At 47.0% G+C, this 15,827-nt stretch overlaps 1 protein-coding gene across 1 annotated transcript in view; it reads left to right on the top strand.

Moving 5' to 3' along the window:
• Window positions 1-15,827, top strand: part of LOC119973445 (reelin-like) — a 415,628-nt gene that overhangs the window by 284,625 nt on the left and 115,176 nt on the right. Inside the window, 3 exon segments of the mRNA XM_038811578.1 lie at window positions 1,043-1,237; window positions 7,829-8,064; window positions 10,034-10,191. Of these exon segments, the coding sequence (XP_038667506.1) occupies window positions 1,043-1,237; window positions 7,829-8,064; window positions 10,034-10,191 (589 nt within the window).

Here is a 15,827-nt window from a genome sequence, read left to right as displayed (position 1 = left end):
AACCCACCTAACCTGCACATCTTCGGACTGTGGGAGGAAACCGGAGCACCCGGAGGAAACCTACGCAGACACGGGGAGAACGTACAGACTCTGCACAGACAGTGACCCAAGCCGGGAATCGAACCTGGGACACTGGAGTTGTGAAGCAACTGTGCTAACCACTGAGCTACCGTGTTGCACAGAATGTGAAAAAGAATTATTTTAATCAAATTTTTTGAAGCTGTGGATGTAATTTTAACTGTTAGCAACATTTTGAAGAACAAATTTAAAGGACTGTTGCCATACACGGAAGATGTCTAAAAGACAGAATTATTTGTGTGCAGGAGCAGAGGCACACTGATGTGTTCAGTGGAATGATGACATTCGGGGATTGATTTCAGTGCAGATTCTTTTGTAAAATCCACATTTTCAAAGACACCACCACATCCTGCTTTTCACAGTGGGCCACTGGTGACATCCGAGTTTAGTTTATGGAGATGGGTGTTCCAAGAATGCCTTGCTTGGATGTCCTTGAAACACCCGTGCATCTGCTCCATATGCACATTGAGTATGAATCCGTTATAAACAGTGCGATTGTGAGCAGCTTATCTATCCATTCCACATGTGTTATTCTGATGTTATCTTGTTTCGGGTTCCTAATAATCCAGCATCAAATGGCAACTCAACCGGATTTATTGCGTTTGAAAGCAACTTTACATTAAGCAGCTCACTGCTGGCATACAGGCTGCATCTTGCAGACTGATTTCCTGAAACTTGAACATAACCAGTTGCTTAACTGTGACATTGCTCCAGCATTACAAACGTTAAATGGTTCAGCGAAAATTCTCATTCCCGAACAATATCGTTGCACCATAAACTGCGCAATGAGTGACAATACTCCTTTAACATTAAAGCAAACTTCCCCTATTTTCTTTCATTTTGTATGGTGGCAATAATGTATTCAGATACTCATAAATTGTCTACTTTCTGCCATGCTCTTTGTAGAGTATGAAGGGCTGATATGTGTGACTTAATACATTTTTGTTACTTGCTTGCATTTCAGGACTACACACCCTCCTATGATGTCCCAATGAGCCAGCTGAGCATATGGTTGATGCTGGCTAACGAGGGAATGGGCGGCAATGAGACGTTCTGCTCCATGACCCACTCGGCCATGATGTTTGGGAAATCAGATGGTGACCGGGTTGCCGTGACACGGGACCTGACTCTCAAACCAGGATATTTGCTTCAGTTCAAGGTATCTATTTTGCGTAGGATACTGTTTCAAGGCTTCTATTTTTTTTGCCTCACGCCCACAATCCCAGATTTATTTTATTCACGTGTATAGGGCATATATAAAAGAAACACCTTCCTGGTGGCCACTCCCACCATCCCAGTGAGGCTTCTTATCTGCCACTTATAAAATAAAAAGGCACAGTTGCACTATCTGTGAGAAAGTGTGAAAGTTACATCCAGACACATTGAGAAACAAACAGAAGGCAAAGCAGGAAATAATAGACATCCAGAAAGAACAGGATGAGAAAGAGCGGAAGGGACAAATCAATAGAAAGTCACAGCTGATGGTGAAAGAGGAGTGAGGCCCATAAAGAGGAAGAGGTAAGGAGTTAAAAAAAACAGTAATATTGATGTTGGTTTGGCTTAACTGCCATGATTTTGTCACTTACTCCCATTGATTAGATTGACTGTGTTGCCCAGTGGGGAGACCATTTGCAGGGTTATGGGTAGGGTCCTGAGCAGGGTAGGAGGATTAGTTGAACGTTTCTACGTGGGGCCTCATGGCTTCCTTCAGTACTGTATCGAACCCGGGACCCTGGCCCTGTGAAGCAACAGCGCTAACGACCGTGCTCCCCTGCCGCTCCAATATGTTATTATTTTGTCAGTATTGGGTGAGTGGGTAATATTGGACAGAATCCGAAGAAGATTCGCTGCTCTTCTGAAAAATAGTGCTGTAGGGGATCTTTTACAAACACCACTAAGGAAAGAGCAGAGTTAGGGATTAGATTTTTCAGACAATCTCTCTTTCTATTCAGCTGCAGTAAATCTAATATGTCTTCGGACTGAATTGTTTTCCACAGTGGCAGTACAGCTGAAGTTCAGTAAAACTGTGGTCTAATCGACGTTGTGTTAGGTCTGAGGTAACTGAATAAGGAGTTGAATCACGTGGCGGCATTCATAACAAACACAGCGCATTTCTCCAATCTATTAACGGAGGCTTGCATCTGTTTATTTAAAATGGCTAAAATAGCAGACAAAGGAATTTTGTGCTAATATCACAAAAATGTAAGGTCATACTCGGAGTGGGCAGTGTAGTTTTCCCCTCATACCACAACAAAGAGAAATCTAGAATGATTAAACAGGCTTGGAGCTCTTTGTTCTGGAAAAGACAAGGTGACTTTCAAATTCTGAAGTGGTTTACTAGCATCAATATGGAGGAGTTGTTTCCAGTTGTGGTGAATCTGGAACAAGGCAGTATAAATATAAGATAGCCACTAATGGAGCAAAGAAAGAATTTAGGAGGAATTTCATTATACAAAGAGGGATGAGAATGTGAAATTCACTGCCGCATGGAGTTGTCGAAGCAGATAGCATGGATTCATTTAATGGGAGGCTTAATGATCACATGCAGTAGGAGGAAAACAAAGATTATTGGAGAAGAATAACAAGATGTCATTAAAGTGGGAGGAGGCTCATGTGGACTACAACCATCAATAGAAGCTGGTTACGTTGAATTAACATAAGCAACGTATCCCTGTTGATATGTAAATCCATGGAGTGTATGTAGGCCGGGGATTTGCACCTGCGTTTGCCCCAAATGGCCAAAAGCAGGATTTTCACCAGCAAGATCTCACGACGCAATCGTCCACGCTCCCTGCTATTGATGTAACAAGGTTCCCGCCCAGGAAGGTTGGGAAGCTCATTAAATGAGCATGGCGACACATTGGTTAGCACTGCTGCCTCACAGCGCCAGGGACCTGGATTCAATGCTGACCTTGGGTGACTGTGTGGAGTTTGCACGTTGTCGCTGTGTCTGCATGGGTTTCCTCCGGTGCTCCTGTTTCCTCCCATAATCCAAAGATGTGCAGGATAGGTGGATTGGCCATTCTAAATAGCCCCTTAATGTTCAAAGATGTGTGGTCAGGTTTCATGGGGATAGGGCAGGGGAGTGGGCCTGGGTGGGGTGCTCTTTTGGAGGGTCGGTGCAGACTCGATGGGCCGAATGGCCTCATTCTGCACTGTAGGGATTCTATGACCTATGATGTAAATACATTAATATCGTAATAGAAGGCTTCCTTGCTGTATCGTCCCCCTCACATTAGGATTTCCCCCAATATTTAGAACAGATCTGGACCAATGTTAACCAGGCGAAGAGACTACGCCAGGCGCGCACAGATAAGTACAGCCCATAGTGGGGAGAGGGACATGGGGGCATTGCCCTCTGGCATGTTTTGCTTCTCCAGCATGAATATTTTTGACTGTAAGAGTGACAGTAAATTATAACACTTCAAGCACTCTGAGATTATCGCTTTGATAGACTGACAGACGGAGCTCTGTACTTCAGCCTAATTTTTTGTTACTTATAATAAAATCCCTGCTGTGGGTTGTACTGGTCATGTGCTTGTAAATTAAAATGAATGAACCACACAAGAACTTCTGATCAATGTAGCATATAAAGTGAGAGCTGAATAATTTAAAGCTGGTAAAATAATAAAAGGTTTCCGAGGTTATCAGCTGATTCACAGCCACATATTTGCTTTCCCTAAAGTTCAAAATTACAGCCTGAGATTATGAGCAATAAAGTTACACGCTGGATTTTCCAGTCGGTCTGCGTCTGACAGCCAATGGACAAGAGAAAGCGAGAAAAGACATTTTCTCGTCATAGATGCGGATAGTATTTCATCAATGCGTTCCAGTGCGAACTTAAATCAACAAACAAGATAAAACAGCAGAGGTGGTGAAAAAACACATTTCACACTCAGGACAGTCCATACGCCTGCATTGTTTTCAATGTGAGGCCACAAAACAACAGGAGGCCCTTCCCATACAATTTAGTATAGGGGGTCACCGGTTTAGCTGAGTTGGCTGGACAGTTGGTTCGTGATGCAGAGCGAGGTTCAATTCCCGTACTGGCTGAGGTTATTCATGAAGGCCCCGCCTTTTCAACCTTGCCCCTCGCCTGAGGTGTGGAGCCCCATCTGGGACTATGATGACTTTACCTTACCTAATATTTATTCTTTGCATGTAGTACATTCTAAAATCCATTGGGTACCACCCCTCCTCCCCCACTGACAACAAAAAGCCGACGGCCAGAATTTGTCGTCGGCGGGCCCAGCAGATACTGCTGCCGTGAAATGCCATAAAATTCCGGCCATTGTAAATGCATAAAAGTTAAATGACTGAAGTTAAAAGTACAAATGACTGAAAAAATTAGCTTTATTAATGCTTTCATTGACCTTCCTCTGTCCAGCGCTTTAACAGATGTTCTTCAACCCTTTTAGTTTTAAATAGGTTAACATGTCCCTTAATATAGTAGAGGACTGTCACAAAAATACATTAAATGTTCATCTTTCCACTTCTAGCCTCAAGTACTTTGGGAGCTGAGGCTCCAAGCACTGCACCTTGGAATAATCTATTATTCCGCCCATTTTTCTGCTTTTTGAATCGCTCAGCCAAGACATGATCTGGCTACCTGGCTGCAGAGATTTGCCTATATGACCACTGTGGATTTCTGCTGACTGACGATTAAACAATATCTGATAATACACTTGCCACCGTTCAAATTCTGCTTTCCTTGTTTGGCATGCCCTAGCTCTCAGACCACCAGACAACGGAGTGGTTTCATGTGCAACCAAAGGCCTGGAAACATTACCTTTGACGATACAAAATGACTTCATTTTTTGTGCCAACATAGATATAGGTTGTTACCTTCTTTGTTTCATATTGCCTTTACGTCTTTTTGTACCTTTGGTCCCACTTTGACCTCCCTGGGTCCCCCCCCCCCCCCCCCCCCCCCGCCCCCGTACAGTCACTGACAAATTAAGGAGATTTCGGCAGCTTTTGAAGAACCTCAAAAGGCAGCTCAATTAATCACCAAGTAACATTTGCCAAGACAGAAGGGACCAGGGATTAAAAAAGCAAGCAAAAAAGGGACAGTGATGTGAGCAGACACAAATCTACAGACCTGGAGGATCTGGGGGAGCTGCATGAGATGCTCCTGTGGGGATGTTTCCTTTGTTATTCCACAGCACTGTATCGATAGGTCAACTTTGCTGCATGCCTTCAAACAGAGGCAGATAAAGCTCAAGGCACAGCAAAATAACTTTTATATAAGCCTTTCACAAATTCAGGACTGCCCATAAGGAACTCATAGTCAATGAAGTGTAATCACTATAGTACTTTAGAAAAACTAGGGAGTTAGTTTGTTACAGCAAGGTTCCACAGAGCGAACTCAAATCAACAATCAGACAATAATCAGTAAAGTCGCCATAGTCCTGGATGGCCATGGGCCGCTTTCCTCTGTGAGGGGGAAAGTTGACTAGTGGTGATTTAACCTGAGGATCACCACACCCCAAACTCCACACAGTCAGTAGCTCGAGGACGGAATTGAACCCGTGTCCCTGACGTTGTGAGGCAGCAATGCTAACCACTGTGCCATCGATGGTAGATGAATTGAATAATAGGTATTTTGCATTGGTCTTCTAAACTCCTAAGGTGGTACGGGAACAGATGTATCGGTACATAGGCCATTGAAGGTGGCAGGACATGTTCATAGAATTCATAGAATTATAGAATTTACAGTGCAGAAGGAGGCCATTCAGCCCATCGCATCTGCACCGGCCCTTGGAAAGAGCACCCCACTTTAGCCCACACCTCCACCCTATCCCCATAACCCCACCTAATCTTTTTGGACACTGAGGGCAATTTATCATGGCTAATCCACCTAACCTGCGCATCTTTGGACTGTGGGAGGAAACTGGAGCACCCGGAAGAAACCCACGCAGACACGGGGAGAACGTGCAGACTCCACACAGACAGTCACCCAAGCCGGGAATCGAACCTGGGACTCTGGAACTGTGCAGCAAATGTGCTACAGTGCTGCCCTAAATGTTCAGAGAGCAGTTAATGAAGCATATAGTATATTAGATGTTATTACTAGGGGCCTGGGGGCAGCACGGTGGCACAGTGGTTAGTATTGTTGCCTATGGCGCTGAGGACGCGGGTTCGAATCCCGGCCCTGGGTCACTGTCCGTGTGGAGTTTGCACATTCTTCCCGTGTCTGCGTGGGTTTCGCCCCACATCCCAAAAGATGTGCAGGGTAGGTGGATTGATCACACTAAATTGCCCCTTAATGGGAAAAAATAATTGGGTACGCTAAATTTATTTAAAAATTTTTTTTAAATTACTAGGGGACTGGGTTACAAAAGTAAGAAGGTCATGTTATAATAATAATTGCTTATTAGAACATAGAATTTACAGTGCAGAAGGAGGCCATTTGGCCCATCATGTCTGCACCGATCCTTGGAAAGACCACCCCACTTAAGCCCACACCTCCACCCTATCCCCGTAACTCAGTAACCCCACCTAACCTGTTTGGACAGTATTGGCAATTTATCATGGCCAATCCACCTAACCTGCACATCTTTGGACTGTGGGAGGAAACCGGAGCACCCGGAGGAAACCCACGCAGACACGGGGAGAACGTGCAGACTCCGCACAAACAGTCACCCAAGCCGGGAATCGAACCTGGGACCCTGGAGCTGTGAAGCCATTGTTACAATTAATGTCAGAAGTAGGCTTCAATGAAGTTACGGTGAAAATTCCCTAGTCGCCACATTCTGGCGCCTGTTCGGGGAGGCCGGTATGGGAATTGAACCCGCGCTGCCGGCCTTGTTCTGCATTACAAGCCAGCTGTTTAGACCAATGTGCTAAACCATTCCCTAAGAACTTGTGTAAGACATAGGTTCAGCCATTTTAAAGACCTTCGTTCAGTTTTATCATTTTAGAAATAGCAATGGGCATAGATATATATTTTATTAAAATATATAGGCTGGAACTTTCCGGTCATTCATGCTGGTGGGATCTTCCTATGCCTTTCCCCAGAAGCAAGGAGGACATTCAATAAGAAACCCCATTGACAATGGAGGGACCAGAACGTCCTGCCACTGGCCAATGGCAGGCTGTCTCCACCACCACGAAACACACGGCGGCTTGGATAGAACATCCCGCCCATGGTGTGAGGTCTTAGTCCCTGACACTACACTTTCTCTTGCCACAATCAGAAAGTTGTGGGGGCCAAAATCTGATGGAACTATATTCGTCCTCACTTTAAAATTGGGCATAGAAAGAGTGTACTGGTCACTAACAACACAGCAATTTTATATAACTATTGACATATTTTACAGCAAGTGCGCACATACACACATAGAATCATAGAATCACTACAGTGCAGAAGGAGGCCATTTGGCCTATCGAGTCTGCACTGACCCTCTGAAAGAGCACCATACCCAGGCCCACTTCCCCACCTCATCCCTGTAACCCCACCTAACCTTTTTTGGACACTAAGGGCAATTTAGCATGGCCAATCCACCTAGCTTGTACATCTTTGGACTGTGGGAGGAATCTGGAGCACCTGGAAACCGACGCACACGCAAGGAGAATGTGTAAAGTCCACACAGTTACCCAAGGTCGGAATTGAATCTGGGTCCCTGACGCTGTGAGGCAGCAGTGCTAACCACTGTGCCACCATGCCACACACTCACTCATGTCCTAAGGCATCTTACGATTTGTTGTTCAGAATTGTTTTAATTGATCATTTCTGGGATTTTTCCAGCTGAACATCGGATGCGAGTGTCAGTTCAGTAGCACCGCTCCTGTCCTCCTTCAGTACTCTCATAATGCTGGTAGATCTTGGTCATTGGTAAAAGAAGGTTGCTACCCAGCATCTCCTGGTGTCAAAGGCTGTGAGGGAAGCTCGAGAGAACTGAGGGAGTCGACAATATTCTACACAGGAGACTTTGAAACATGGACAAGAATCACAATAGTTATCCCAAGATCTGTCGCATCCAGGTATGTGGGAAGAATGTTATTTTCAAACTAACACGAGGAGTAAATGAAGCAAACAGCAAAGATACATTTGAGGAGAAGTCAGGTGAGCATGTAAGAAAGACCAGAAGAGAGAGAAATTTAAGGTTATGCTGATTTGATTAGATGGATGTGTGGAACGTGGATTGGGCCTAATGGCCTGTTTTGTGCCATCCATTCAACATAACTCCACATAAAATCAACAGCCAAACACAGATATATATTACCTTCTGTTTATCAATCAGGAAAAAAGCTAAATATAACATGTGGTGAATTATATACCTAGTAATTCACAGTGTTGTATTACATGTATTGTGTCCTCATGGGCTCTGAATACGAGCCGTTGCGCGGCTCTGCCCATAGGGGGAGATGAGGAGTTTGTACTGGGCTCCACCCTTGCCTCCGCCCATGGCTCCTCCCACTAACCGCAAGTATAAAGCACTGCAGTCGTAAGCCTGCTCTCAGTTCATCTCGTCGCAGGCAGGCTCTGTTGTAAGACTATTAAAACCACTGTTCACTTCCAATCACGTGTCTTGTGAATTGATGGTCACATCATAGCATTAAAAGTAAACGTATGGGGCGGGATTCTCTGCCGGCGGCATGCTCTGTTTTGCCGGCACCCGGGGGGTTTCCCGACCACGTGGCGCTGCCCCACAATGGGAAACCCCATTGACCAGCCGGCGTAATGGAGAATCCCGCCGGCATGGTGAGGCAGAAATGTGGCGGGGCGTAGCATCCCACCCATGATCTCTCTTCACTACTCGGTGTGGACTCCTCCGTGACCTTATAAAAAGCTGACTTTCAGGACATTATGGGGTAGTTTTACTGAAACATCCAGCACCAAACTAGGAATGAACCAAACATGTTGGTGGTTTGAGATGACCTACAACCTTCTTCAGCAATACTTTGGTTTTGTAACTCATTCTTGCATAAGTGCAGCTAGCACGAGGCCGAACCGTCAAACTTTTCAAGTGATCTGCTGAACTGCACTTAAAGATTAATGTTTGGTAAAGAACTGAAGGAATATTCAATAATTTTCTAATTTTAAATAATTTGTTAGCGAGTCGACAGTTCTATCCTGTGTTTAAGTGCGCATGCGTGCAGTTTTCATTTCCCCAATCGGAGAACAGTGCCGGGGGTTGGCAAACACCTTTGTATCCTTTCCAAAAGCAGGAGGGAGGAATGGAAGATAAATTTATATTTGTGTGATGGCAGCCATTTTGCACACCACATGATCCTATAAACAGCTTAATGACCAGGGAATCTGTACTGATTCTAATGATGAGCATAGATCAGATGCGTATCCGTGGGTATCAGTGTTCTTTTTTGATTAGTGCCATGGAATGTAAATGCTCACCTGAACAAGTAGACAGAGCTTTGCGTTTAGCACATTGTTTGAAAGTACAGTCTAACTGCTCTAAGTAGAACTCACTAGTGCAAATGTCTCAAAGTTATGCTTGAAAGATTGTCATAAAACCAAAGAAGTGAACACCAGGTGGTTGATCGAAACTTGCGAGTGACAGCTGGGAAGTGAGGTAATGATCCTGGCCATGCCTGGTTTGAGAGCGCTGGAGGAAATGCAACCTCCACTTTGATTCTAACCTGCTGGGAGAAAAGACGAGCTTTGCAACCTCTCTCTCTCCATCTCTGAAGCCACCAGTGTACAGGTTGCAGGAAAGCCTGGGGCAAGGTCTTGTGTGCAGCCTTCTGCTTGGAAGGCCCATTACCAAGAAGCTGCACCTGGGAACCTGTTATGCCATGTGTTTGTATTATGTAAGAACGAAGTGCCTGCGTTTGCCCAGTAGGCCGATTCCTACAATGTAGAATTGATATCGCTGAGCAAAAAATGGCCAATAAATCACTACCGCGTTATTATTGCTACAGCAATGATTAATACATATCTGTAACTGCATTCTACTATTTCAATTACTTTCATTCTTTTGCTGAATTACAGTAAGACCCGATTCCGCTGGTTTCAGGAGACCAGCACCCACAAAAATACACCTGCATTTGGCTTAGATGAAGTTTACATCTCTGAACCCTGCCCTAATTACTGCAGTGGACATGGTGACTGCATCTCTGGTGTCTGCTTCTGTGATCTTGGCTATACTGGTAAGATAACATCAAAAAGCTGTTTGATTTAACTAAACTGCAAATGGCTTTGTGCCAAAAATGTTTTAACCTTTGCCAAATGTCTGGGACGCTACGATACGTAGAGCAGGTACTTCTGCACAGGCAGGACAGGACTATCCAACCCAAACAATAGCATTGCTCAGAGGCTGGTCCTTTCTGAAGACAATTATTTTGGGAACATTAAGAAGAATGAAAACTGTTCATAAGACATTTAGTAATGAAGAACATAGTAGCTGACGGTAAAGATTTAATCTAAATTGCTTTTTAGAGTCAAATGACGGATGAAAGTAAATCATAGAATAGAATCCCTACGGGGGACATTCGGGCCATCGAGTCTGCCCGGACACTCCGAAAGAGTACCACCTAGGCCCACTCCACCGCCATATCCTAAAACAGTATCCTGCACATCTTTGGATAATGAAGGGTAATTTATCATGGCCAATCCACCTAACCTGCACATCTTTGGACTGTGGGAGGAAACCGAAGCACCCGGAGGAAACCCACATAGACACAATGACCCAAGGCTGGAATTGAACCTGGGTCCCTGGCGATGTGAGGCAGCAGTGCTAACCACTGTGCCACTATGCCGCACTATTATTAAGAATTGAGAATACGTTTTTTGTCGTACAGAACTTGAGCATTGCCGAAAAAGAGATATGCTGTCAAAGCTTTTTGTCTTGCATTCATCAGGACAAAATCACAAGGATATCAATTGTTCCCTTTAAATTTGGTATTCATGTGAATCTTCCCTGATGCGTGCAAGGTTTGACAGCGTGTCTCTTGTTTCTCAGCAAAAATTAAGACAATTAACTGGATTTTTACATTGAAAGGGTTAGTGCCTAGATAAATAAAGGGAAATATGTTCATTCTAATATGTTCAAAATGCAATCCAATGTAATAGTTGCAAAAAAGCTGGTATTTTTTTAAGTTCGCAAAATATATGGACCGAAAATTGCAGCAAAATGTATCCACTTTTACCGTTTTCCTTGTCCATTGAATGTTGATGATATTTTGCACTACAAGTTGCTGAGAGTGAGATGGAAGTGGAGACCTCTATGTGGCACCTGGGATCTGAGTGAATATGGCCAACAACCATATGTTGATTCTGAGAGAATATGGGATTCTCTGATCCTGAGGCTAAGTGTTGACACCGTCGTAAACGCCATCGCGGTTTCCAACGGCGTCAACAGGCCCCCAGGATCAACGTTCCTGCACCCTACAGAGTGCCAGCATGGCACTGGAACGACTCATGCAGCACCAGCTGCCGATACTGGCGTCAAATGGGCGCCGCGGGTCTGCGCATGCACGCTATGGCCGACGCGAATTTGTGCATGTGCGTTACGACTGCTGAGAACTCGCACATGTGTGCTAGTTGCCTTCTCCGCGCAGGCCTAACACAACATGGCGTAGAGCTACAGGGGCCCGGCACTGAGTTAAAGAGGCCCCACCAGGAGAAGCCGGCCCACCGATTGGTAGGCCCCGATCGCAGGCCAGGCCACGGCGGAGGCCCCCCTGGGGTCGGACCCACACCAGGCCGTCCGCAGCAGGATGAACACCGAAGTCCCGCCGGGTAGGACCACATGTGAATGCCGCCGGAGGGACTAGGCCTACCTCGGCGGCCACTCGGCCCATTCCGCGTGGAGAATTGCATGGGGCGGGGCCGCTCTACCGGCGCCGTGCTGGTGCCAATGGCGCCAATTCTCCGGTGACCGGAGAATCGGCAGACCGGCGTCGGGTGAATCCCCCCCCCGGGCGATTCTCCGACCGGGCCCAGGGTCAGAGAATCCCGCCCCTTGTATCTCCTTAATGAATCAAATTGAAGAATTGGGAAATTAACAGCACATGGTCTATACACGGAATGATTAAATTAGAACAGAGACCATACAGTGCAGAGGGAGGCCATTCGACCCATCAAGTCTGCACCGACCCACTTTAGGCCTCACTTCCACCCTATCCCCGTAAGCCCGTAACCCAAATTAGATCGGTGAATTCAATATCAAATCATAGAGAGAAAGGGAAATAGAGTGAGGAGAAGACAGACTGAATTAAGAAAGAGAAAAATACAAAGAAAGGTTTTTTTTAAAATACTTTTTTCAATGACAGCAATTAAAACCTGATGGAATGAAACTCCACACGTATTAATTTTCAACGCCAGCGAGGTTATGTTGTTAGAAAGGTGCTAGGACTGAAATGTACGAGACACCGGAAGTCATAATGTGGTTGACTCAAGGGCAGCACGGTAGCATGGTGGTTAGCATAAATGCTTCACAGCTCCAGGGTCCCAGGTTCGATTCCCGGCTGGGTCACTGTCTGTGTGGAGTCTGCACGTCCTCCCCCTGTGTGCGTGGGTTTCCTCCGGGTGCTCCGGTTTCCTCCCACAGTCCAAAGATGTGCGGGTTAGGTGGATTGGCCATGTTAAATTGCCCATAGTGTCCTAATTAGTAAGGTTAAGGGGGGGGGGTTGTTGGGTTACGGGTATAGGGCGGATATGTGGGTTTGAGTGGGGTGATCATGGCTCGGCACAACATTGAGTGCCGAAGGGCCTGTTCTGTACTGTACTGTTCTATGTTCTATGTACCTAACTTTCTGTGGCAAGTTTAGTTTGTATCTGTTGTGTAGGTCAGGGGCTTCACTGCGCCCAATGTAGTTGAATTTGTGTCCAATCAATGAGATGGCATTTTGGTGAAGCTGGTGGCATAGCTGTGCAACTCAGACAGTAACCTTTAGATTGTTATGTTTAATCGTGGTTCTGCCCTTGCCTGAGGTTGCTGCTGTATTTGTACATAAATAACACTGGGCAGGTTTCTCCGTTGTGTGTCCGCAGTGCTACCGCTGCCAGCGATGATAGAGGATCTGGCACTCAGCCAAACCTCCATCCACTGCAGCAAGAACGGAGGGTGGGATTCTCTAATCCCGCGACAGAGTGCCCACAGCATCGTAAACGACGTGAACGGGCCGTTGTCAGGACTAATTCTGGCCCCTACAGGGAGCCAGCACGACGCTGGAGTGGTTCGCACCGCTCCAGCCGCCGATCCCAGCACGAACTGTGCGCCGCGGGATCCACGCATGCACAGTGGCGCCGGCGCCTACGCACACACCCGTGGTGGCCTCCTTCAATCTGCTGGCCCCGATGCAACATGGCGCAGGACTACAGGGGCCGGCGCGTAGGAAAGGAGGCCCCCCCAGCCAGAGAGGCCGGCCCGCCAATCGTGGGCCCCGATCGCAGGCCAGGCCATATCGGAGGCCCCCCCCGGGGTCGGAACCCCCTTGCACCCCCCCCCTCCCCCCCCCCCCCCCACAGACCGCCACCCGACCCTTCAACACCGAGGTCCCGCCAGCTCAGAGCAGGTTAGAACGGCACCGGCGCGACTCGTTTTTTTCTTATGGCCACTCGGCCCATGCGGGCCGGAGAATCGGCGGGCCGGCCACGTAGAGCGGCCCGCTACCGGCGCTGCGCCAACCACACCAGCGGCAATGGTGCCGATTCTCCGCTCTGCGGAGCATCTCGTGCCAGCGTCGCGGCGGCGTGGCCCTGTCGCGGGGATTCTCTGGTCCAGCCCAGGGCTGGGAGAATCCCGCCCGGAGAATCCCACCGGCATTGAGAAACGGAGAATCAAAGTCAATGAGTGCAATCTTTTGCTTATTATTTTTGTCAAGAGTGTTTGTGCCTACATTGCACTGCCTCAGGTTTTAAATAAACACTTGCAAGATCTGGATGAAAGGAATTGCAATTCCTGTAATATCTGCTGTAAAGGGATACTTGAAATATCCAACAAAGGAAAATAAGTTTGGCTTTGATTTCTGACCCTCTAATGAACAAGTCCATGCTGGAAATCAGGTCATTGTCATTTCATAGTCACCTAGAATCTGCATAAAACACTCAGCAGCTTTGTTATGCACTTGTATAATTGCCAACTTCTAAAGTGTCCCTGCTTTTAAATTGCAGCATATCATTCAGATGGAAATGGGCCGAAAACTTCAAATCAGACTTTTCTAGTTGTAATAAAGGGCGGGATTATCCGACCCCCCGCCGGGTTGGAGAATCGCCGGGGTTGGCGTGAATCCCGCCCCCACCAAATTCTCCGGTCCTCTAAAAGTCGGCGAGGCGTGAGTCACGCCGCCCTCCCCAGAGAATGGCGGGGACCGGCGCGACTCAATGGACCCGGGGGCTGCCCGAATTCTCTGGCCCGCGATGGGCTGAAGTCCCACTGTTTTTTTGCCGGTTACGCCGGCGTGGATCAGACTAGGTCCCTTACCGGCGGGACCTGGTGGCGTGGGCGAGCTCCGGGGTCCTAGGGGCGATCGGGGACCACTGATCCGCGGGCAGGCCTGTGCCGTCTGGGCACTCTTTTACTACGCGTTGGCCGTGTCAGTCTCCGCGATGGCTGATGTGCAGCAGCCGCTGACGCACCCGCACATGCGCGGACTCTGGTCGGCTGGAGGAGTCCCTTCGGGCCTGGCTGGGGTGGCGCCAAAGGCCTTGCATGCTGGCCAGCCGGACACAAACCTCCCCGGTGCCAGCCTAGCCCCTGAAGGTGCGGAGGATTCTGCACCTTTGGGGCGGACCGACGCCGGAGTGGTTCACGCCACTCCGTCTTCCGGGACCCCCCGCCCCGCCGGGTAAGGGAGAATCCTGCCCGCTTGCCTGAGATGTAGGGATTCTGTGCACTGGGTGCCTGTACAAAACAAGCAATAATGGGGGAAAGCAGGATTAGGCTATTGAGTTGGATGATCCACCATGATTACAATGAATGGCGGGGCGGGCTCGAAGGGCTGAATGGCCTCCACCTACTGCTATTTTCTATGTTTCTAAGTAACATTGGGAGAGATATTTTTACTTGAGCTATTTTCCTTTTTCCATTCAAAATCGAGCAGAGTATAAAATGTCTTGCCCCCTCCATTATTATTCATTTTGAGCTTTCTCCCAAGATGAATTCCACCTCCCATGTGTTTTAATAAAGTGTGAAATATTGCAAATGGCCCAAAATGTGAGATGCCCAGGAAACATAGAGACATGGAAAATAGGAACAGGAGGAGGCCATTCAGCCCTTCGAGCCTGCGCCACCATTCATTATGACCATGGTTGATCATCCAACTCAACAGCTCAATCCTGTCTCCCCCCCCCATAACCTTTGATCCCATTCACCCCAATTGCTATAGAAATTGAGGAGCCAAGATCTAGAGTCAGAGGTGCACTGTTTTCTGACCACTGACTGATCAAATATTGGGTTAAACATGAAAAATGTAGATTTTATTTCTCCCCATGCTATTGTGTAAATCTACTGAGTCTAATGAAAATAGTGGTTGTCATTGAGTGTAATGGGCGCCATGGAGTGTGACACCCATGTTGTGGGCCATGTCAGGGAGGTTACGACCAGGGTGTTAACAGGTCAAGGCTCATAGATGACCCGTGAATTATAATATTAGTTAAATGAGAGCAGCATCTGTACATTTTTATTTTACAAAGAACACTAGAGCTCTTTTATTTTAAAAGAAGTAAGTGGTTTTGCGGCATTGTTCTGGTGCTAGTTCTACCTTTACTAGAATGTGCATGACATAAATTACTTAAAATAATGTATTTCTACACCCCCTTCAATGCATTGAGCACATTTACT

The sequence above is a fragment of the Scyliorhinus canicula genome, chromosome 11, assembly GCF_902713615.1.
Source record: "Scyliorhinus canicula chromosome 11, sScyCan1.1, whole genome shotgun sequence".
NCBI lineage: Eukaryota > Metazoa > Chordata > Chondrichthyes > Carcharhiniformes > Scyliorhinidae > Scyliorhinus > Scyliorhinus canicula.
The sequence above is the reverse complement of the archived record's forward strand: the minus strand, read 5'-3'. Positions and strand labels throughout refer to the sequence as shown.